The sequence below is a fragment of the Haliotis rubra genome, unplaced genomic scaffold (assembly GCF_003918875.1).
Source record: "Haliotis rubra isolate DU_JTF1 unplaced genomic scaffold, ASM391887v1 Scf768, whole genome shotgun sequence".
NCBI lineage: Eukaryota > Metazoa > Mollusca > Gastropoda > Lepetellida > Haliotidae > Haliotis > Haliotis rubra.
The window spans coordinates 258,875-284,212 of NW_025767488.1; the positions used below are offsets into that span (position 1 = coordinate 258,875).

The following is a 25,338-nucleotide window of genomic DNA, read 5'->3' on the forward strand; positions in this document are numbered from 1 at the left end:
TTCTTAGAGTCGACAAGGAATCAACCACCTTAGCCCGTCTTGCCAACCTCCAGGACAGAATATAAAATATTGATCTAAGCTAAATCTCCCGTATATTTACGGTGCCGACAATTCCGATCACTCATGACCTGTTTAGCAACGTACGCGCATTACTAACGTCAGGCAAAGTCCTTGTAAATAACTCATGTTTCGTGCAGGCTCCCTGTAAGATGAATTAAGTGTCCACTATTTATTTGTCAATGCTTTTTTAACAAAGCAACAAGTGTAGTTTCACTAAGAATTAATGTACTTTCCAATCCTGTTTATAGGAATTTCTCCAGAGACTGGAGGATAATGGTGATGTTTAAGCCAGTTATACACCACGTAACTCTGGTAAATAAATCTGTATTCTTCGCACCTAAGCTTGGAATTGGTATGCACGTGCCATCTGCCTGTATAATGAAAGCTTTTACTTTGTGAAGGGCAAATGTGCAAGAAGGCTTTAATTATAGCAGACTCGGACCAGAAGGGAATAGCCGACACACTGAACCGGTATCGATCCCAGATATCTCAGTATGGATCAGTGCGTCGGCTGGATAGAACTGCATTGACTCATTACTCTGCCAACATAGCTGAGGGTAGAGGGTGGTTAAGTCATTCCTTTAATATCATCTGCTCCTCTGTCTATGGGCAACATTATCCATGTTTCCAGCCTCCCTCAACAGAATGACCCAAACAGCTCGGGTTCTGATTGACTACTGATGTTGCTTGTAGTTTGACAACAGCCCCCATCCCACTCATGGAAAGTGATTAAATTTGCATCGGCCTTCCGAGACGGTCGTAATGAGGAGGAGAGAGAAGTGTATAGATCAAGCACCAAGTGGGCACATATCGATTCGTCCAACTGGGTAAGCTCACTCAAAGAGCTGACACTGCCAACTTGCACATCAATACATCTGCCTGTCGTTACCCTACAGAATAAAAAAAAAAAAATCACGATGGCCATGGATATTATGGATTATGGAAATGAGAAAAGACTAATCCATTGTCGAAATAGAATTCTGTTAGATATCCATTAGACTGTGTTAAAGATTGCACTGGAATATCAAACAGGCATCAACAGTCACATAGCGGAGCTGAAGTGTGCTATGTCAAGGGAGATAACTCTTCATGCCATAAAGATGTCCAATTGCTGTATATGACGTTGATGTATGTTTTAGAAGAACTTGGTGATATCAGCATGTGTTAATCCACGTAATTCCTGCTGGCTGTTTACCGGAGGACAATCAATGAATCCTCACTTTTCTGATTATATTTTTACAATGACTTCCCAAAAGCAGGAAAACACAAAATACACGGAAACAAACTAATCCAAGAAAGAAAAAAATCTCATCCAAAAGAAATTCCGCCTGTTGGTAAAATCCACAAACGTTGGTGACGCCACGAGGACAACTTACCATATTTTACTTGACAAATATCTCCCACAACTAAATCTCCTACAGAAATTTGTTCCAACTCTCCTGCACGGATCGTGGCAAAGCGATGCTCATGCTCTATCTTGTTCTGAAGTCCACGGAACTGTTTCTCCTTGCTCCAGTCATTGAAAGCAGTCACTAGCACTACTACAGCCACTGCCACCAGGATGGCCAGGCCATCAATCCACCCAGCAGCCTCTTCCACGCTTGAATCAGACCCATGCTCTTCCTCCTCCTCCGCTACTGCAAAAGCAAAACACAAACCGTCAGTTTGGCATGTTACTACACATCTGTAATGTCACACATAGATATATTCCAGTGAGTGAGTGAGTGAGTGAGTGAGTGAGTGAGCGAGTTTAGCTTTACGCCGCACTCAGCAATATTCCAGCTATATGGCGGCGGTCTGTAAATAATTGAATCTGGACCAGACAATCCAGTGATCAACAGCATGAGCATCGATCTGCGCAATTGGGATCCGATGACATGTGTCAACCAAGCCAGCAAGATTGACCACCCGATCCTGATAGTCACTTCTTACGACAAGCATGGGTTACTGAAGGTTCATTCTAACCCGGACATTCACGGGTGGAATGAATGAGTGAGTGAGTATGGTTTTGGGCTGCTTTGGGCACTATTCCTGCAATAGCCAGTAAGATTACAACAGAAATGGGCTTCACAGATTGTACTCATGTGGGGAATTGAATCCGGGAAAATTCCAGTTATAACCATGATATAGAACTCCATATAAAAAGGTGGCTGGAACTCAGCTATATTCCAGTTGTATTCATGACATAAAACTCAACAATACATGTAAGACAACGGCTGGTATTCAGTTATATTCCATACACTCATGACATAAATTTAACTACAGTCGCAAGACATGGCGGCTTACACAAGGGCTATATTCCAGCTATAGTCATGTTATAAAACACAACTACAGTCTTAAGATTTGGCTGGCATTCAGTAATTGACCTCATCAATTGATTTCCATCACCTTTTTCAATTATTGGTTGCTCGCGACCAAATCGAACTCTGGACCAATGTATAACATAAGAAAGACAATTGCTACCATCGCTACAATGACGTTATAAACTGTGTGAATGACTTTTCATAAACTGTGTGAGAGTAGGGCTAGTACCACAGTGATATGACAGCGTATGCACAGTGGACGTCTAGTACCCAGTGATACGACAGCGTATGCACAGTGGACGTCTAGTACCCAGTGATACGACAGCGTATGCACAGTGGACGTCTAGTACCCAGTGATACGACAGTGTATGCACAGTGGACGTCTAGTACCCAGTGATACGGGACATAGCCCAGTATGCACAGTGGACGCCTAGTACCCAGTGATACGACAGCGTATGCACAGTGGACGCCTAGTACCCAGTGATACGACAGCCGTATGCACAGTGGACGTCTAGTACTAGTATATGACCCACAGTGGATAGTACCCAGTGATATGACACAGCGTATGCACAGTGGACGCCTATGCACAGTGGACGTCTAGTACCCAGTGATACGACAGTGTATGCACAGTGGACGTCTAGTACCCAGTGATACGACAGTGTATGCACAGTGGACGTCTAGTACCCAGTGATACGACAGTGTATGCACAGTGGACGTCTAGTACCCAGTGATACGACAGTGTATGCACAGTGGACGTCTAGTACCCAGTGATACGACAGTGTATGCACAGTGGACGTCTAGTACCCAGTGATACGACAGTGTATGCACAGTGGACGTCTAGTACCCAGTGATACGACAGCGTATGCACAGTTGACGTGCAGAGCAACACAATAAAAAATAATTAAAATTTTGCCCAGACCCATTGCCCTTTTAATGCTATCACCTGTCATGATGTGAAATTAGATTACATCTTGGTGTTAACTTATTTCAAATTAATTTCACACTCAGTCATGCACAACCAATGATGGCGATGTTTGTAAAATAATCATTTTCTGTGTAGCTACTTTTCTAATCCAATCAGCCAATTGTAATTGATCAACGAAAAAACCTTTGAAATCCAATTTCAGAAATATGCAACATCTGCCTTTTCCTCCTGAACACAGAAAAACACCTTTCATTTTGAATCATTGTAGAATTGGAAATAATGAATATTTAATGAATGACATCAATATATTGCATTTAAGTGTTTGAACAAGAAGTTGTGGATGCATTCCCAACTGCAACTCAATATCTTATCTTTTGTAATTGCCTGTTCACAATTGTAAGCCTGATAACGCAATATTCTTCTTCCCTTGGAGAACACACATTGACAACAGGGGAGGTGAAAGGAATGGTCAATAGATGAGCCATTCCTTTGTACCAACTAGGAATGTGACATGCATGCTAAAAGCCGTCATGATAACATAAATCAATCTTGTTTGTAGTTTGAAAAAGAGTTACACAACATAATTCAGTTGTTGAATTACAAAACACGTACATGAAAGATGTGATGAATATGAAAAGTAAAACCAAATAATTTTGGTTTAATTTTAGTTTAATATTTGTTTGTTGCACTTGTATGTTCCAGAAATATGACAGCAACACGGAAATAGGCTTGTCTGGACCAGTCGACAGAGTGACTGGTATTGTGAACAACAATCAATCAAGTCAGGTCACAGCGACCCTAAGTCATCCGAGTCTGACCACTCGATCCTTACGTCATCTCTCACAAACCCATGAATATCCGGGATAGAATATCAGCAACCAATGCATGTCGCAAGAGGCGACTAATGGGATCGGGTGGTCAGCCTTGCTGGCTTGGTGGACACATGTCATCGGTTCCTAAGTGCGCAGATCGATGCTCATGCTGTAGATCACTGGAATGTCTGGTCCAGACTCGATTATTAACCAATATAGCTGTAATATTGTTGAGTGTGGCCTTAAAACACAACAAACCATCTCTCACAACCAGCCTCGGTTGCTGGAGGCTTCTAGATTATTTACAGACCGCTGCCATATAGCTGTAATATTGCTGATTGTGGCCTGAAAAGGACAACAAACAAACCATCTCTCACAACCAGCCTCGGTTGCTGAAGGCTTCTAGATTATTTACAGACCGCTGCCATATAGCTGTAATATTGCTGATTGTGGCCTGAAAAGGACAACAAACAAACCATCTCTCGCAACCAGCATCTGTTGCTGGAGGCTTCTACTAACAGGTAATCCCAATTAGGTTCTGCTAGTATGTATGACATGGTGAAATATGCACATAATCACCAACTTATTAACTCCAATATCTAAATGCACATATACATCAGCTGAGTAACAGGAACATATTCTCTGGAGCTACATCGATAACAGTATTTTCTACATACTATAGAAAAACAAGTGATGGGTCATGAGACAACAGATTACTCTATGACAAGATGACATGACACAACTTGCTATAACATGTTTGTTATTTTAGAGATACAAAAACATTGCAGGTACTTATAGTCAATTGCTCGAAGAACAACACATGGAAATGCTTGTGGTGTCTCCTACCACGGTATGCATGTTATATATAGCCATTAAGTGTTTATAACTCATATGACCTTGACATATAGATGAAGGAAGGTATAGCTTCATGCATGTTCCGGAAGACAGGCCTGTCAAGCACCTGCTAAACACCAGCACTAACTGGCTCTCTTTCAGAGCACGTGCTTGTAAATGTCTTGACAGTGCTTGGAAGGTGTATGTGAGAGAGTGAGGGGAGTTCACCCCTAGTTTCTCTTTTAGTTGCACTATGGTGTCGGAGTGCTGGGTGTTGGGTAGGGTGTTTGGTGAGCCTGTGCTTACAGAAAGACTAAGTTCAATGGTCTGAAGTCCGTTGTCAGACTAGATCTGCACTTCGTCATTTGTCCTAAGTGAGAAATGTATACATAACAGGGTCATCCAGAATGTGAGTTTGAGTGAGTGAGTGAGTGAGTGAGTGAGTGAGTGAGTGAGTGAGTGAGTGAGTGAGTGAGTGAGTGAGTGAGTGAATGAGTGAGTGAGTGTGATGTTTAAACTGCACTCGGTAAATAATCAAGTCTGGACCAGACGATACACTGACAGATATTACACACATTCCCAAATCACCGAGCCTGACCATCAGATCCATTACGACAAGCACAGATGGCTGAGAACTAATCCTAACATGTAACCACTATGAGTGAACTACAATCACAATGCCAGGATCATTTTTATTATAAGATATGAGTTACACACATACAAGGCAAGTTTCATGACTGTAACATGACTATAAAGCCCATTTCTGATACCCTTGTAATGACATTGTTGGAACATTGCTAAACACCATATTTACTCGTAATAAGTTGAGCTGCAGTTTTGGAAAAGCTGAATTCTACAACCAAACAAACAGACAAACATCGAAAGTGAAGCATGTTGTGGATGTTTGCTGAGAAGCCAGCACAAAATGGGACCATTAAGACTAAATCTGGCATCTATGGCATATATCAGTGATCTTCCCAAACACTACCAGTCATTAATACCAAATTACACAGTACAGTTTAGTTGAAAATGCAATCTTAAAATTACTCTAATTATTTTATAACCTAAACTACAAAAAATCTATAAACCCTCCCGTCAGGTGATACATTATAATCATTACTGGATGAGTTTGTCACAACTGAGGCAATCTAATGTCTAGTTTAAATTACACGAAATGTGTTTTGGACAAAACGTCTCCAATATTTCATGTAATCACACAGGAAAAATATTTTGTTTAAGTGTTTGTATATATTTAAGTATAACTGCCAATATGTAACTGGTAACAACCTTGACTAATACATTACTTGAGCATGCAATATTGCCTAGCGTTTGCATTGTGTGATTTGTATTTATAACAAGCTGGGTGAAATGTAGCATGGAGTAACACAGAACAGCTGGCGTAGTGTTCAATAATTCAGTATGTATTTAAGGTTGTGAGCGGTACCATTGTGAACCCTGTTCAACCTTGTATTGTGTCGGTACACATCCACACGTCTTGCTCCAATACACAAACATTGAATCAATACGATGGAAAGAAAAAATATGCTGAAAGTATGTTATTATTTGAAACAATTATTTCTGATTTCAAATACCGGAGAAACATTAATTTAGCATGTGAAATCAGAATTTAAAGGTTTTAATGAAAATAAATGATTCCATTCTTTCCTTCATCTCTCATTTCCTCTTTCACTCCATCACTCAATGCCTCCTATTTTCCTTCCTTCTGGTCTGTATCAAGATCCAAATATCTCAAAATATCTTACAGTATCATTTGATTGATAATTCCTTTCCTCTCTACATCTCTTTCTATCCCTTTCAATATCCTAAATTCTCAAGATATCTAATAAGACAGAATTTGCGTGTTCAAATAACTTGTGAAATGTAGGCTAATTTCTTTTGGTAATTCTCATTTCCTTGTTCAAAGCAATTGTGTGTGAGCAAACCCTGTCAATATTTCTATATAAATCAAGAAAATGAATACTGTAAGCAATAAGAGTGAGTGAGTGTGTTTTAGTTTTACGTCGCTTTTAGCAATATTCCAGCAATATCATGGCGGGGGACACCAGAAAAGGTTCTTCACACATTGTACCCATGTGGGGAGTGAGCAATAAGAAGCCTGATTTCTGAATAGAAATGTTACATAGTAAACACACCCTCTGTATCACTGCTGGCGTGTATGTAGGTGAGTTTCCCATAATAGACCCACTTAGGATAATTGACCTCAGGGTGTACTTATTTATGTCATACACTGAACCAGAGCCTAGGCAGTGCGATTCTGCAGTCTGCAGAACCAAGGGACACAGCTCTGCCTAGGCAGGTGAACCTTGATACTTGCAACATGTGATAAGTATTGTCGCACTGCATTGTCTAATACTACCTGCCCAGTTCAATAGGATTTACATGATCCAGTGAATATTTATTAACAGTTGGCAATATTCCTGTCAGAACAGTGTAGGTTTCGGTAATGTGTGCAGTTCGCCTACAGTGGTAGTAGGCACTTGAATACATGGTACATACAGGTAGATTCTAGACTAGGCTAGACTAGACTATAGACTGGACTAGACTAGACTAGACTAGACTAGAAAGTGCTAACTAGGTATCATGCTTACATAAAAGGGTTGTTATCAGGGCGATTCTGCAGTCTGCAGAACCAAGGGACACAACTCTGCCTAGTAATTACAGGCGGCCAGTGGGTATATAATGAATGAGTGAGGATATTTTTGCTGTTTTATCAATACTCCAGTAATACTCAACAGTGAACACCAGAAAAGAGCCTCAAAAGACTTCTCATACATTGTAGGGGAACCACATCATGCTTGGCATGAAGACTGAATGCTTCAACCCCATCAACCTGAGATTCAAACCCAAAATCATTGGATCCTGACATGGCATTGATCACTGCACCACCTCCCTGACTTCCAGCTCAAATTAATGGTTAATCTATTAACCATAAAATATGACATCTACTCCTAACCCAGATTATGTGTATTAATTGTAAGATCTTGCATTCTAGTAGTCTGTCTCACAGTCCCTGAACCACATCATTTTCCCCACTGCCTAGCCCTCCCGGCACTGCTAAAGCCGTAAATGAAGCAAGTCTAGATTTCCTCAGGTTCTGAATCTCCCATCTCACTGGGGCTCCTTTTTAATTTAAATGGGTTTATTTGTTACTATCAAAATTCAGAGACTGAGCATTAGTCTAGCATTCTAGGTAGAGGATGGAGTAAGGCAGCCTCCAAATTAGCATCTTGTAGACCCGAATGAATATTGACAAATCTTTGTCACAACGACACCAGAGGCCTCCCAGCAAGTAGCCTGTGTGACACTACTGGTGACACCTCGGTAGGAAAGAGACCCTCGAGGCTTGTGATGACACTGACAGGAACCTGGCGGAGACAGAGACTGACCTGACCAACTTGTCAAGCGGTGATGGAATGTGGTATGGTGACCTGTTTTTATATGGCGTCACACAGACAACTATCTGTGTGGGGCGAGAGGCTGTTGTGTTTGGGTGGTGGAATGTGTTGTCTGTTGCTATTGCGTAATATATCATTTCTCACAGTAACAGGTATCCTCAAACATGGAACTTGAGAGATCTTGGGAGAGAGAGGTCTTGAAAGAGGCCAAGGGAGAGGAAGAGAGAGAGAGAGAGAGAGAGAGAGAGAGAGAGAGAGAGAGAGAGAGAGAGAGAGAGAGAGAGAGAGAGAGAGAGAGAGAGGAGAGAGAGAGAGAGAGGCAGAGAGAGAGAGAGAGGAGAAGAGAGGCAAGGAGAGACGGCAGTGAAGAGAGGAGAGGAGAGAGGAAACCACCCACTCCCGTTAGGACAGATAGAGACAAGCACATGGGTAGAGAGAGGCAAAGGGAGGAGGAGAGAGAGAGAGAGAGAGGCAGAGAGGGAGGCAGAGGAGGGAGAGAGAGAGAGAGAGAGAGGCAAAGAGGGAGGCAGAAGAGAGAGAGAGAGAAAGGCAGAGAGAGATAGAGAGAAAGAAACAGAGTGTGTGTTTACCCATGCAGCACAATTTATATGATAACCACGTATGGTAATCAAGCACATCTGTTGCAGTGTTTTGTACATACTGGATCGTGACCCAGCTTGAGGGATGACACATTCTGCTGAAGTATGCAGGATGTATCACAATGGGATTCCCAGCCAACCAGAACATGTTTACATTGTGAGGATTCTAGGTACAAATATAGGTCACCAACAGCTTATGCTGGTCAATAGTGGCGACTAAACATATCGGTTTGTCTGTTTGACATAATTGAGAGAGTTTCATTGTATTCCATTTCTTTGGATTGATGCTCATGATGTCAATCACTAGATTATCTGGTCCATACTGGATTACCTACAGAATGCTTCATAAAACAAAACAAAACAAAACAAAACAAACAACCTGCTTAAAATCGTATCATAACAGTCACCCTTCATCTCTTGTTTCCCTGGGGCGGTGGGTAGCCTTGTGGTTAATGGTGCACACCTGGGTTTGATTCCCCACATGGGAGCAATTTGTGAAGCCAATTCCTGGTGTCTCCTGCTGTGATATTGCTGGACTATTGCTATAAGCACTATACTCACTTGCTCACTCTAGTGAGTGAATGAGTGAGTGAGTTGGGTTTTACACTTTTAGCAATAGTCCAGCAATATCACGGGTTTCGGGGACACCAGAAATGGGCTTCACACATTGTGCCCATGTGGGGAATCGAACCCCTGGTCTTCGATGTGAAACAAACGCTTTTAACCATTAGGCTACCCCTACGCCCCCTGCTCACTCTTGAAATCCACCCATCAATCCTTCACACAACCCCACCCAAACCACTAACAAGATACACTGTCCGTAACTCCGCCACCCCCACCTCCAGTCCCCGTCCCAAATATCAACCCCAACAATCCCCCCTACCCAGACAACATATCTACAGTTACCATTGGTTAGAGCTACATTCCATTACACTGACACCCCCACCGCTACTCTCAGCTCCAGATCCCCACCGCTACTCTCAGCTCCAGATCCCAACTCCTACCCTCAGCACCAGAACCCCTACCCATCAGTACTGCATCTTCCATCCCTCCCCGCCTGTTTCCCTCCCTCCCCCTCTGTTTCCCCTCATCCTAAGATCAATCAAGGATGATGAGTTTCACACCAGTGTGTATGTGCTGCCATGGCAACTGTAGACAAACTTAGTGCAAGGTGGGAGTTGGTTATAAGGTGGCCAAGCATAGCTACATAGCAAAGTTCCAAATCACCAAAAACCTAAATGTTTCTCACAGCAGAACCTGAACTTAGCAACTCATGACAATACTAAATTATCAAACAGAGGAGAAAATGTGGTGAAATTGCGAAAACACTCTTTCAGTCATTTTTCCACATTCTAACTGGGTTAGACACTACAAGAATTTACAACATAAATCACTTCACCTGTCATCACACTGTTGGAATTGTGATATAATTTACAATTTTGGATCACAAAGAGAATTATCAACAAAGATTACTGGAGCTGCAACTCATCTACTGGCATTGGTATATACTCGGGCATCAGGATCTGCATGGGAACTGGAGTGAGTGAGTGAGTTTAGTTTTACGCTGCACTCAGCAATATTCCAGCTATAAGGCGGCGGTCTGTAATAAATCGAGTCTGGACCAGACAATCCAGTGATCACATGGGAACTGGATGAATGACTGAAATAAATTGACACACATCACTTAGAGCAGGAACCAAGGTTTACTCATGCTTAAACCACGTCTGGTCAAGTGAGTGAGTGAGTGAGTGTTGGAATTCACATCACTTCAGCAGTATTGTACCTTTATCAATGAGACACCAATACCATACCACACACATACAAGCATATGAGGTGAGGTGAGGTGAGGTGAAATTGGGTTTTACGTCATGCTTGAGAATATTTCGCTCATATGACGACGTGCATGCGTGTGTATGTGTATTAGTGTTGGGAATTGGTGTAAATCTCATAATTGATGATTGGTTCATTACAACCGATCAATCATCGAAAATAATTGGTTAGCGTCATTTATCAAAATTTCCTGGTTATGTTTGTTAATGCACACAAAAAATAATGAAAAAACATGTAGTTCTCTCGTTTTTTTCGCAAATTGCACAAAATGCATTTGCAAATTTCACATCTTTAAAGGATGACTAGTGTGTTAGGAACATACATTTCCTGGAGTTGTTAAGATAAATTTCATCATGACTTGGAACGAGCTTGTAGTGCTTATGCAATGTAGAGACAAAATCAACCTTTTGAAAAATATTGTTATTGCAAACAAGTGTTCCAAAATTGTTTGTGTTCGATTATGAGAAAACATGATCGATTGCTTGGTCGTTTTGTCATTGCGAACAATCTTCGATTATTTCAATTAATCGGACCAACACTAATGTGTATGTGCGGCTGCTTGTACTAGCCCAGACTTAAGCTGGTTTTAGACACAGTATACTGAGTCTGAGCCGACCAGTCCTTCTTGTACCCATTAATGTCGAGCGCCAGGCAGGGACCAACAAGAACCATATTTTAACGTCTTTTGGTATGACGCGGTCGGGGATCGAACCCGCGAACTTCCGCTCACCGGATGGACGCTCTAACCACTACACCACGGAGGCGGTCTACAAGCATATGCACACCACTGTATCCACATGGGAAATGAACCTGGATAATTAGCAAGACGATCCACCACCTCAGCCTATGGGCTACCCATCAACCTCTAACAATATGCAGGGCTACATTTTCGTAACAAGGGTTTATCATACACTATATACACACAATGCTATGTAAGTAATAATTACCCCCGCTAATACCATTTTTTTTATCAGAAATAGAGCTGTTTGTAAATGAGATTAGCATTATTTATATCTTATTTGATTCAGATTTTTGGCTCAATCAGTTAAATAAAGAAATATAAAAATTTAGTAAGTGCTGCCTAACTTATGAAAAGGAGAAAGGTTTCGATAATTCTCACCCCAAATCGTGTTAGAGTTAACATCTACAGGCCTGAGTAGGCCTGTCAGGGCCCTCCTTACATTTCTTAAAGAAGCCGCTCATAGACTCCTAGCTCAACACCCAAATGTCTACACTCATACACACGACCTTCCATAAACTGTTGCAGCATCTCAAGTTCTGTTTATGTTTTCATTGTCTGTGACTGGATCCTGCAGATTTGCACCTCTACAATAACCAGTTCCGCAACCAAATTCCTCCGCCACAGACAATTCTGAGAACATTTCCATCAGCATATGGCCTCATCATGTTCTTCTTTACAAGATGGCTTATCTGATGAAATCACTCCACTTGACAGGCAATAAAACACACAAGCAAAGGGGAGGCTACTCTAAATAGACAGATGGAGATTGGTGTTTATTGTCCCGAGATTCAGCTGATGCTTACACGCAAGTGATCTTGATAGGATTTCTCCCTCTGCTTGTAATAACCTTTTTGAATAGATGAGACAGTGGGCATTAACGTCACTTTGAACAATATTCAGAAAGGGGGGCATGTCTTTGCTTAGGAGAAAATATCCTGTCCATCAAGTTTTCTTTGTTGTTTCAAGGCTGCAATCATTTATCAACATAATTTGGTGAGGCAATCATAGGTTTCTGGCATGCTCAAGGGACAGAACTCTGCACAGGGAATCGGGGCACCTGAGTCGGACCCCTTGAACCAGGGGAGTGAGTGAGTTTAATTTTGTGCTGCTTTTAGCAATATTCCACAATATCAAGGCAAGGGACACCAGAAATGGGCTTCACATATTGTACCCATGTGTGGAATCGAACGCCTTAACCACCTGTCTACCCCACGCCACTTGCACCAGAAGAACTTGTGAGTGAGCAATGTTAAAACCATGGTGCGGTCTTCTACAAGCATAAGTTGGCATTAAATGTAACCAGGGTCAATCATTGTGATCTCGGATAAGGACAAACTTTATGGATGAACAACTTCTTTATTCAGGTAGTGCGACATTTCAATACAGATTCTTGTATCGTTGTCCAGCATTGTGATCTCTCAAGCAAAATCTACCCATGAATGGATATTTTTTCTGAAGAAAACCTTGTCCTGTGTCACGTGACAAGGAACAATCAGTACAAATCTCACAAGCAGGAATACGGACTATTTCTCATCCTCAGTTTCTTTATCAAAGCTTTATCAAATACACAAATATCCTATTCAACTGGTAAAACACAAAAAAACTTGCCTCTCACGTAGCATTAATTTACCAAATTAATCCAATCTTTCATTTATAGTTTTCCCATAAAAGGCATCGGACACTGTAATCGGAAGAACACTGTAGCTGATGATGCTGAAGCTTCAGATAGATTAAGAGTCTACAACATCACATTAGCTCCAATCAAGTCTGTAACTATTACAGGCAAACATATGCTATAGAACTGCACAAATAAATATAATCTAACATCATGATTGCCGTTCAAATGTCCTGTTTTTATTGATCTCTTGGTTTGTGCATCAGATTCTCGCAACCGGCATTAAGAAATCGATCGGAGGAAGACTACATGTTCCTTTTGAGAAGGTGGATGGTAAGGAAAGTCTTCAGTTTTGAAGAAAATCAAGTCGAGCAAGAAATACCAGAACACTTTCTGTTTTGTGTACAAAATTTAAACCAAACCCGTCCACCCACTTTGAACAGAAAGCACATAAATTCATCAACACACATACAGAACAAGTTTATCGTTAAGAAGTGTACGAATATTCACAATTTATTTTGAACAATATCGATTGGAAAGAGCCTGATGCTCTTGGGTACTAATTTTTCTACCATTTCAAGCTTCAGCGTAAGTGACTCATTCAATCACTGTCATAGGCAACAATTGTGCTAACGTGAATCCGAATCTGGGGCAAATCGTGCGATATCCTCAACATCCACCCAGAGTTCAACATTAATGTTGGCCTGAAGCCGACTGAAAACCACTCGGACCCACAGCTTTTGTTTTCTGCAGGTCCTTATGGCTGACAGCTTTTTCATCCCCAATAACTAGGAGTATTATTTTTTCAGAAAATATCATTCAGTAATTTCTAGTTGTATATGAAGACTAGTCAGTCACTAGAGTTAGATTAAACTCTTTAACTCAGTTTGTTGTCACATTTTGTTTGCTGGGAATTACGCATATTGTAGCTAAAATATAGGGTCTACACATTCTGATCAGGACCCACAACGTTTTATGGTTCTGGGTCCTTAGGGCCTTCAGCTTTTCAGGGTTAAGGTCAAACACTGCATCCACCACCATACGGTTTTGTATATGTGGTACTTGCATGTATAAAAGGACAATCTGTAAACTATCAACGGTCTACAATATGCAACCGAGTTGTCAAGTTTATGTGATATATTTCAACTATTCTTGTCTATACTGAAACATGATTATTCAATTCCTTAAGATGATCTGAAAATACAGATGTACATTTGAAGGTCTGAACTAAAGATTAGTTTTGCATGGGATTAGTTATGCTGAGGAAGGCATATGGAAGACCCAAAGAAATGTGTTCAAACTTGAAACACAAGAATAAAAGCAATATAAGAGACAGAACTGAAACTTTAGATGGAAACAACACACGTAAGTAATTTAACACTGCATTCAATAACAAAAACATTCCTATTTATTTACTTGAAACGTGATTCGAGTGCCTAATCAACACAATAAACTTTACCCACACATACAAACAAGATCGTGTACAGCCCACAGCAAAACCAGTAAAAGACAAAAATAACTCAAATAATCTGTTTAATTTTTTTAGAAAAACAACAACTGAACTTCACATTTATGAAAAACATTTTTAAATCCAAGGAACTCATTCAGTAAGTGCACAAACAAAGCCAATTCAGCAACATGACATTTACCGTAAGCTGTAAATATTTATTCCTTACTGAGGCCGATTTGGATGTATTTAGCAATGCCCTCCCACACACGCGAGTCTGTCGACACTATTCCTTCAGTGGCAAGTCCATAAAAGGCAACAGGGATGACATGGATGGCACAGTTGTTGACATCAACAGTGTTACCGTATAACCTAAACCATGCTTCAACTTACAACAGCAAATTGGTTTGATGCAACGAGGTGGGTCGATCTTGATAACCAGCAAAATAATTAAAGAAATGAGAACCCAATGTTAGGTTAAATCTGAAGAATGATAACATCATTACTGACTATCATAGGCACCGATTTATTTGAAAGCTGAACACAAACATTAAGTTGATATGTTTCTCTCAAAAGCTGAAAATGTGTTTGTAATTCTATGTTATCATGAAATAAAGCTAAATCTTTATCAATTTTCTCTCTGTCAAATTCAAGTCCACGGAAATTTAATCAGTTTGGGTTTTCAATAATGTGTAACACGAGATCAGTTTATTCCTGGGTATAAGACACAGCACAAGTGTAATGCATAGCCGATTGTACATTAAGGGCTTAAGCTGAAACAAATTACAATATTTGCTGTAATAAGCTGTCTGGAGAAATCAAAGCTATCAAAGAAAAGGGTGTCTTGTGCAGACAAAATGTAACGATTTTGGTTGGTTGGTGGTTGGTTGTTTAACGCCACACTCAGCAATATTCCAGCTATATGGCGGCGCTCTGGAAATAATCGAAACAATCTTGTGATCAACAGCATGAGCATTGATCTGTGCAAATGGGATACGATGACATGTGTCAACCAAGTCAGAGAGCCAGACCACCCGATCCAGTTAGTCTCCTCTTACGACAAGCATGGATTACTGAAGACCAATTCTAATCCGGATCTTCACAGATGGGTCAAAAGGGATTCTCAATGATATTCACTGCACCAACAGTCCATCAGCAGCAAGTGACGCAACTGTGCACAGAACATTGACGAGTCTTGGACACCTGGGCAACCACTGCCTCGGAAATTATTTATCCACACCAGTGAGTGAGTAGAATCTTATGCTATCACAATATCACAACAGGTGACATACGAAATGGGCTTCACACATTGTACCAACGTTTGGAATCGAACCCGGTTCTTTGGCAGGACAAGTGAACATTTAAACCCCTCAGCTACCCTATTGTCCCTTATACATAAGAATGTCCAAGTTCTAAGGGAGATGGTCCACAAAGTGTAGTCATGCACAACCATATGAAAATTACAACAGTCATAGCACTATGATCAATTCCTGGAACAGGAACCACATGAAACCATATGAAAATTACAACAGTCTCCAGGAACCGTATGAAACCATATGAACATTACAACAGTCATAGCACTAAGATCAATTCCTGGAACAGGAACCACATGAAACCATATGAAAATTTTACAACAGTCTCCAGGAACCACATGAAACCATATGAAAATTACAACAGTTTCCAGGAACCATATGAAACCATATGAACATTACAACAGTCATAGCACTAAGATCAATTCCTGGAACAGATAAATATAATTTTTCTGAGATTGCACCAACCGAGTCCCCATCTTCCATAAATATCTAGTAGTATGCACACGAAAATATTGATTGTCATATAAAATTTCCAGTTAAGTGGCGCGTGTTTAACATGTAATCTACAGTCACTACCTGGTCCAGCTATAGGTCAGGGGCTTGTAATAGGGAGACTACAGTACTGTTTTACAGGACGGGTTGATGAGCTTAAGTTTGTCATTGCTTCCATGATCAAATGACAGGATTGGAGACCCATGCTCTTTGTGCACTTAACAAAATCAATGGCCTCCTCCCTCCCACGCTTTCCTATTCTGGGGGTGAATATCCAAAGAGACTTTTCAAAAAAGGAATGTTATGAAATGACTGAGTATCTAGTAAAAATCAATACTTGCAGTTAGTTTCTCTCAAGATGATTTTGTCTATAGTGATACAAATAGTGATGACATTCTCTAAACCAATTCCACTAAGGCTTGATGTGAAAAAGGTTAAGTATATTATCATGCTAAAATACATTTCCTTCAAATTTTCCGTCTAGGAATAGTGCCATTAATGTTGCCCAATTCTGGTTGAAAACATTCAATTTCCGCTCCTGCTGAAGCTAAACACATTTTCACATTTCTCCCCTGATTTTCAGAGGACTGGTGAAATGAACACATTATATAACAAAGGAATTTCATACATATGCATTAACTAAAAAGCAGTTAAAAGGACCACATGTTACACTCACATCCAGATGGGACAAAAACCTTCGTGGAACATAATTAATTCATCTTCAGAAGAAATAATTGGGTGACCTTTCACAACGATAATGGACACTATTCTTAAACAGCGACGAGGAATCGGTTCATCCATATTTACCAATTATTTGTTAAAGAGACATTTCATCAAATGAATATCAGAATGGAGTATCAGGAAATTATAAAGGTACAAAACTTCAAAGCGGATGTTACCAGACAGTGTTTTTCTGTTTACTTTGATGGAGGGAGGTCCCTGGGTATTTCTTTGCACTATTGCTGTTGGAATGTTAGAACTAATGAGAATTCCATCAATGGGTTTGGGAATGAAACAAATGTTTGCTTGTGTTCGGACAAACAAACCATCAAAATCTACTTGTATGGATCTGAAGTCTACTTGTCTGAAGTGATTTTGTCACAATGAATATTTTTAGCTTGGGTTCTCCAATTTGTGTCCACTTTTGTCAGCTCTAAGGGCAGCCGTCTTTTGGCTGGTCACAAATCAGAAATGCTTTCAACATATTGCTCTTGTCAACAGCTGTTAGTCTATCAATACAAACTTCAACTTTCAATGAAGGTTCAAAGTAACAGGGGGGCCGTGGGGTAGCCTAGTGGTTAATATATAAAGCCTTTGCTCATCAGGCCAACGCCGGGGTTTGATTCTCGACATGGGCACAATGTGTAAAGCCCATTTCTGGTGTTACTAGAGTTACAATATTGCTGGAATATTGTTGAAGGCAGCTTAAAACCTTACTCAAAGTAACACTACAAAATACACGCAAATCAACTGTGAGTTATTGATAAAATAATACCAATGTGAATATATTTCAGTTTGGTTTCTCACGAAGTTTCAACTTGTATCAGGACAACTGCAAATCAGTGATGATACTGACTAGATGAAGAAGCCTGCTCTATGTACAAGAACATGCTCAAAGCATTACAATTGAAGTCTACTTGTCCAAACACCATTACGTCAGGCAAGTTTGGCTCTAGTGAGAGAGTGAGGTTAGTTTTACGCCACTTTTAGCAATATTCCAGCAATATCACAGCAGGTGACACCAGAAATGGTGTTCACATATTGTACCCATATGGAGAATCGAACCCGGGTCTTCAGTGTGACGAGCGAACGCTACCCCACCTGCCCGGTGCAACTGAGAAATAACAAAGCATGGGATCATCCTTAATGAGAGAGTATGGTAGCATCCTGTTTCCTGCAATATTCTATCAATATCACAGAAGTGACACAGGATATCAAGGATTAACCAATGATGGTAATTGAACCCAGACTTTCATTAAGATTAAAACACAGCTATGACAACCGTGTACTGTTTCAAGTATAGATTATCTGTAACAGATTGACAACTAATCTCCTTCCTGTAATGCAAGTTTTAATCTCTACATTTCTGCAATTTGCATTATGACCGTTAATGCTGCAATGATCAAAGTGCGTAAAACACATTTGCAGTTTGAATTTATGTAATAGTTCAAAGCAACACAAACAACGAAGCAGGAAGTTAAAGATATTTACGTATTACAAACATTACAAGTTTCCGTGTGATATGACTGAGTTATGATATATTTTCATTTAGTGACATAAGTTTCCAGCTGTACTTAAAATCTGATTATGAGGTAATTTGTTACTTCAATTGTGTAATTTAAGTCAGCATTTGATAATGAGTAACTGGACATTTTTAACAAACAATGATTTGAGTGAGTTCAGCTTTACATCATTTCAGCAATATTCCAGCAATATCACGGCAGGGGGACACCAGAAATGGGCTTCACACAATGTACCCATGTGGGAATTATTATCTGATGCATTGCCACAACCTGCCATGATATTTTAGTTAAAAGACATGAAATTTTATATGGTTAATTTACATAACCATTTTATATAGCTGTATTTTGTTAATATATATTTTATGAATATTTAATTTTAATAATGCTTAAGTTGTCTCTCATAAGTCGCTGAACGACTGGTCGTAGCATATTTTATTTATATTGTATATGTACTAGTATATGAAGTTATATATGTTTTTATATGTACTACGAGTGAGACTCTAATAAACCTGTCTGTCTGTCTGTAATGGCTTGTGTAACAAAGGTGGTTGGCAACCACCGATCTATGTTTTCATAATATTTCGCAAATATGGGATTACTCTGACCGTGTGTCTACACCCACCTAAACACCAATGCGGTGCTGAGATTGCACTTCAAGGCTTTACACCCTTCATAAGGGCATAAACAACAGCTCAAACATGCAAGATGCCATCTATAAACATTACAGAAGATTCATCCTCACAACACTCTCTTCATCCAGGGTTTTACATGACGCGTGATTCCTGCATATTTGACGTAACAATTTTGTAAACAACTCTCAAAATATTATCATACGAGTCAAGCTTGACGCAAGTTTTGTGGGTGGCCCTTACAATTCAGTTAAAAAAAATTGATTTGATAAGCAAAAAATGATATTGTTCGATGATAGTTTGACTTTTACAGAGTTGTCAGATTGTTCCAGAGAACAGTAATCCTGGCCGTTTGAATTGAACAATGCTGTAGTTTCATTTGGTGGTGTGACATACACAGTTACATACTGAGAGTGATTAACACAAAGAAATATTAAAATTTCCATGACTCCCAAAAATAAATATTGTGAGTCACCATGACTCCCATTTTTAAAATTCTGTGTAAAACTCTGTTCATCCTGCTGAAAACTCCTGCAAATGATTATGGCTGAAGCATAGAAGTCTCTTTAGCTGATGCATTCAAGGCTTTTTAATGGCCAAAGCATTCAAGTCTCTATAATGGCTGAAGCATTTAAATCTCTTTAATGGCAGACAGCAGTAAAGTCTCTTTAATGGCTGAAGCATTCAAATCTTTTTAATGTCTGAAAGATTCAAGTCTGACTGATGGGTAAAAGATACAAGTTCCACTGCTGCCCTACACCAATATGTCCATCCAACACACTGGCATTCCATCCCAACACTGAACACCGAAGACTGACCTCCAACTACAACACTGAAGGTCACTGCAACACTTCCATCAAACGAAATCACAACATTTTGATTGTCAATGGTTACCAAAGGCCAGGTATTGTATTGATCTCACATAAAATCACAATATCTTGGTGCAAACTTTATAACACTTTCTGTGCCAAATCTCAGTCTCACTACAAATCGATGGAATTTGACATTTTCATACCTTGCCAACATAACTAATTTTTTATGAGCGCTATCCAAGTGCTTCCTTGCAGAAGATCCTACATGAGTCTCCCTTTTTAGGTAATGCCATATATTGTATTTGCTGCAGTCTCCGAGGGTTGCCTGACGTTAATGGCGTGTTTCAATCAGGCAACGTACACACAGGACGGCAAATCAAACCAACGTGTGATTTAATGCCACTCTAATCAGAATGTTCAACAAAATAGAAATTTCCTAATCCCAAAATGTCTCTCGTCAGTTAGAATTATGTTCACCTATATACACAAGATTAACAAATTATCATTTGAGTATGTGGTAATCTACAAAATTAATTTAAAGTTTATTGAAAATGATGGCAATTGAATCTGTTCTTGCCTTGTAAAGGTGTAGTCACAGATTTCATGTATGGTTGAATATATCCTGGATGCAGTCACAAAATTGGGAAGAGAGAAAGAGAGAAGAGAGAGAGAGAGAGAGAGAGAGAGAGAGAGAGAGAGATGAATGGTATGGGTGAGAGAGTGAGTTTATTTTATGCCGGTTTTAGCAATATTCCAGCAATATCACGGCGGGGGACACCAGATATGGGTGTCACACATTGCACCCACGTGGGGAATCGAACCTGGGTCTTTGGCGTGATGAGCGAACACATTAACCACTAGGCTACCCCACGGCCCCAGGGGTGTATGGGTGAGTGTGTGGTATAGGTGGGTGAGTGAGTGAGTGAGTGAGTGAGCACCAGTCAGGGTAACAACAAGTACCACATGTCTTTAGCCAGGAATCAGCTGTTGCTTCACATGCAAATATTCAGGAATTTAAAAGTTGATCTGGAATACCAACAGTAGAGCTAACCTCTTTTCATGAAATATTATTATTATGGTATATTTCTATAGTGCACACATCCACGACACTAGTACATGCTCAAGGTGCAAATATCAACATGATTACACAACTGCTAAACAAATATTGCCAAATCACAAAACCTATTCTAGTTGTCAAAAAGCTGTAGACATGTGAAAACCTGTGTCAGAATTGGTCTTCAGCAACCCATGCTTCTAAGAGCCGACTAACGGAACAGTCAGGGGTGTTCAGGTTCTCTGACTTGGTTGACACATGTAATCTTATCCCAATTGCGTAGATCAATGGCCATACAAATCAATGGATTGCTTGGTCCAGACCACCACCATATAATTTCTGAGTGTGGTGTTCAACAAATAAACAAACAAACCACAATGTTGTAAGATGGTACCACTTACTTCCACCCGCGAGTGAGTGACCTTGGGGAAAAAGGAAAAGCAGACAACCTTGATTTAGTTCACGTTGCCATTACAGACATTTTTGACCCTGTACAAATTGTCAGCACTGACAGTAAATCATAGAACGCAGAACACAGTGAACGATGCTGCCAAATTATGCAGCCTACAACAGCGCTGACGTGTCAGCAATGGTTTCATGAGGTTGGAGTAAAAACAGTCACTACTCGCAGGACAATTCTGTCAATAGGAAGGCAGGTTTGTTTGAATCCTTACTCAATAGTATTCAAGCTACATGACGATAATCTGTAAATGAAGTGAGGTGAAATTGGGTTTAACGTCGTGCTTGAGAATATTTCGCTCATATGACAACGTGTATGCGTGTGTATGTGTATGTGCGGCTGCTTGTACTATCCCAGACTGAAGCTGGTTTTATAGTGCTAGCCCACTGAGATACCATGCCGCAGTGAAGCATGAATATCCCACTCAGATACATTATACTGACTCCGAGCCGACCAGTCCTTGTTGTACCCATTAATGCCAAGCGCCAGGCAGAGACCAACAAGTACCATATTTGAACGTAATCTGTAAATGAACTCAACCAGGTCAAAATTCCAGCGACTGATGTCCTTGATCGACACAACTGGGATATGACGACATGCTAAAGTGTGGTCAAATCCTGGCAGTCATCTTTAAACAAGCACTGGGTTGCAGAAGATCACTTGAATCTTCAAGAGGGAATGATAAAGTCCCAGAGTACAGCCTAAAAATATTTCTTTTGGCTGAAAAGTTTATTTACAGTTTTATGAAAAAAAGCAAGGAAAAAAAAAGCCATCAAATCAATAACACAAATGCTGTTTGATTGAAATTATTTTTGTTAATTCAGATTTTATTCACATTTCAAACCAAACCTTTTCCACGAATATTCTTCAGAAGGAAGGGAGCCTCAATTTGGTATGACATATTTGTTTATTGACAATATTGAAAAACATGTTTACCAACAATTAAAACCTTTCCACATTTAAATGAGTGGAAATAAATTCACTACAAAACAAAAACAAAAAACAAACTTTTACAGATATTTCTGTCTTCAAAGTTAAAACAATGCATACTGACGTCAGCAAACAAATCAGCAAGAATCTTTTCTGGATTTCACAAACATCTTGTCTGAAAACAATAAATCGATCACTACAAGGAAATATAACAGAACATGTCAAACTCGGCAAAAAAAGTTCCTGGCAACTTCTGGTATGAGGTTGATTGATCGGAAGAATCTGATACTCGTGAAGGAGTGAGTGGGAAGACATCTTACAAGCTTCAGACAGATCGTGGGAGACTAACTTCAAGTATTTTTAAAAACAGCTCTTTCATGCATCACAATTGTCTATTCTTGGCAATCACAGAAATGATGATAGTGAGATATACCAATTCCTTTGCAATGACATAAAGCCTACCCGTAAAAACAGTTTACAATGGATTATATTTTTTCCCCAACTGTTTTATTGATATAAGTGGATGTCCTTTTTCTTTAATTCAAGTGCTTCAGCTTAACAATGTTTTTGCTATCAGAGCCCTTAATAGACTCTTTTTGTTTTAAGCTTTGAGTGACTGAGTGAGTGAGTGGAAAGAAAGCCCAACAAGATATAAGTTTTGGAAGTTCACCACTTTGGTGAACCAGGATTGGAACACACAGTGAGAGGTTCCTGTCATGCCCAAGGGACACAACTCTGCACAGTGACCTGGAGTGCTTTACACGACTTGGATAATTGTGGTCATGTTCAAAGACTGCCCTAACACCAACACGCAAACAAATACTGCCTGGTCTTCTTTCATGAAGGAAGACACAAATACGTGCCCGAGTCCACTCTGTTTGTTGTTTGGAAATGAACTGAAGGTTGAAGTTAGGTTGGATTGTCACAGTGAATGAGTGAGTGAGTTGGGTTTTACGCCACACTCAGCATTGATTGTCACAGATGCTGTGATATCACAGTCTGTGTCAAAACCTTGACACCACTACTCCCAGTTCTATTAAAGCCATTTTCAGTAGATTAACAGATTATTAAAATGTGAGCTACTTGACAAACAGAATTGCAAGTCTCAAGTTTCAGATCCAGTCGCTGATGGTGATTAAAACACGAACTCAGTGCATTAGCCATTTAGCCACCTCTATCAAAAATGAAATTATTAAATAATTATTCCTAATGTGCCCCTCAGTGTGATTCTCTTCTGAATTAATGGCCTACTACACTATCATACTGCAAGACTCATAACGACACATTAAAGTCCGATTTGCCTCAAGGTATCCTCATTTACCAAAGCATCTTGACGATGAATGCTAAATTAGTACGTAAGAACAATTTGATTTTCTATACCCAATAATAAGCACATGATATTTGGCAATTCCAAACAATATTGCATGTGAAGAAGTAAATTCCTTATATCTCCTTCCTCCGACTGCAATCACAAAAGTTCACTCAGTCTATCCACTCCATGCCAGGAGAATCATTCAAGGGAGACAACCATCAACTCTAGAATACACAAACTGGATTCAGCTTGCCATTTCCAAACCATATAACCTTCAATCATGTGAGATCATTCTCGATTCAGAGTTTAAGGAAGTGGATGTTAGCCTGCAATATAGATACGTGTAATTTGATTTTCATAGGCATCTACCAACAGCGGGAAAAAAGCGAAATAAAGTACAGCTTATTAAAGCAAAAGTCAATAACATTCTACGCATTCCTAATTACAGTGACTGTAGTTGTAAGAGATGAGAAACTGCATGGAGCTCAGAAATAAAGCCTGGAAGGCAGGATTGGCAAATTACACTTAACCAGAAAGGTCAACCAGTTCTTTGAGAAGGTCATCAGGTAACTGGTATTCTCTTCACAATATGCCAGAATAATATCAGCTCAGCGGTGCGTAACCTTTCAAGATGCAGAAAATTTGATCAACATTTCATCTTCCATGGCGTTGCTGGATGCAGATAAACAAAGGGTTAACTGAATTAGATTTCCAGATCATATGGAAATGGACCCTGATCAACTTCCAATAAACCAGAGTGTATTACAACATGACACAATCATTCAGGCTAAACTGGTTAGCCAATGGCTGACTGATGGAGTAGCATTTGGTGGTGTTGGGTGAAGGGTATTGACATAACTGCTACATCCTCCGGGGGAATTACTTTATATGTAATACATCCTGAGCTCAATTACATTTCTAAATGAAACATCTGACATCAAGAGAATAGATTCTGGATCAGCTATATCAACAGGTTTTAGAAACTCTAACCAATCAGCAGCGAAATCAACAATTCTGACCACCCAATACACAATAAGCCAGGGGTTTTTTTTGACCACCTGATTCACAGTAAGCCAAATCAACAATTATGACCACCCAATCCACAATAAACCAAGTCACTGTTTTTCTTTACCTGATTCACAATAAGTTAGGCCACCGAATCTGACACGATGTATCATTGTGTTTGGTATGAAAGATCTACACTATTTGACAACTAGTTTCAACTCTGACAGGGCTAGCCTAGTGGTTAAAGCCTCTGCTCATGATGCTGAAGATCCGGGTTTGATTCCCCACATGGGTACAATGTGTGAAGACCATTTCTGGTGTCCCCTGCCGGGATATTGCTGGAATATTGCTAAAAGTGGCGAAAACCATATTCGCTCGCTTCTGACAGTGTCAGTGCTGCTACTGCTGCTGCTCATTGCATATTATAACCAGACAATCAATAATGGTCTTCACAAATCATACCCATTTGGGAATCAAACCAGGAAGACAGCATGACAAGCAAACA

At 39.9% G+C, this 25,338-nt stretch overlaps 1 protein-coding gene across 1 annotated transcript in view; it reads right to left on the reverse strand.

Moving 5' to 3' along the window:
- LOC124260524 (plasma membrane calcium-transporting ATPase 2-like) overlaps positions 1 to 25,338 on the reverse strand; it is a 107,373-nt gene that overhangs the window by 33,813 nt on the left and 48,222 nt on the right. Inside the window, 1 exon segment of the mRNA XM_046694857.1 lies at positions 1,437 to 1,697. Within this exon segment, the coding sequence (XP_046550813.1) occupies positions 1,437 to 1,697 (261 nt within the window).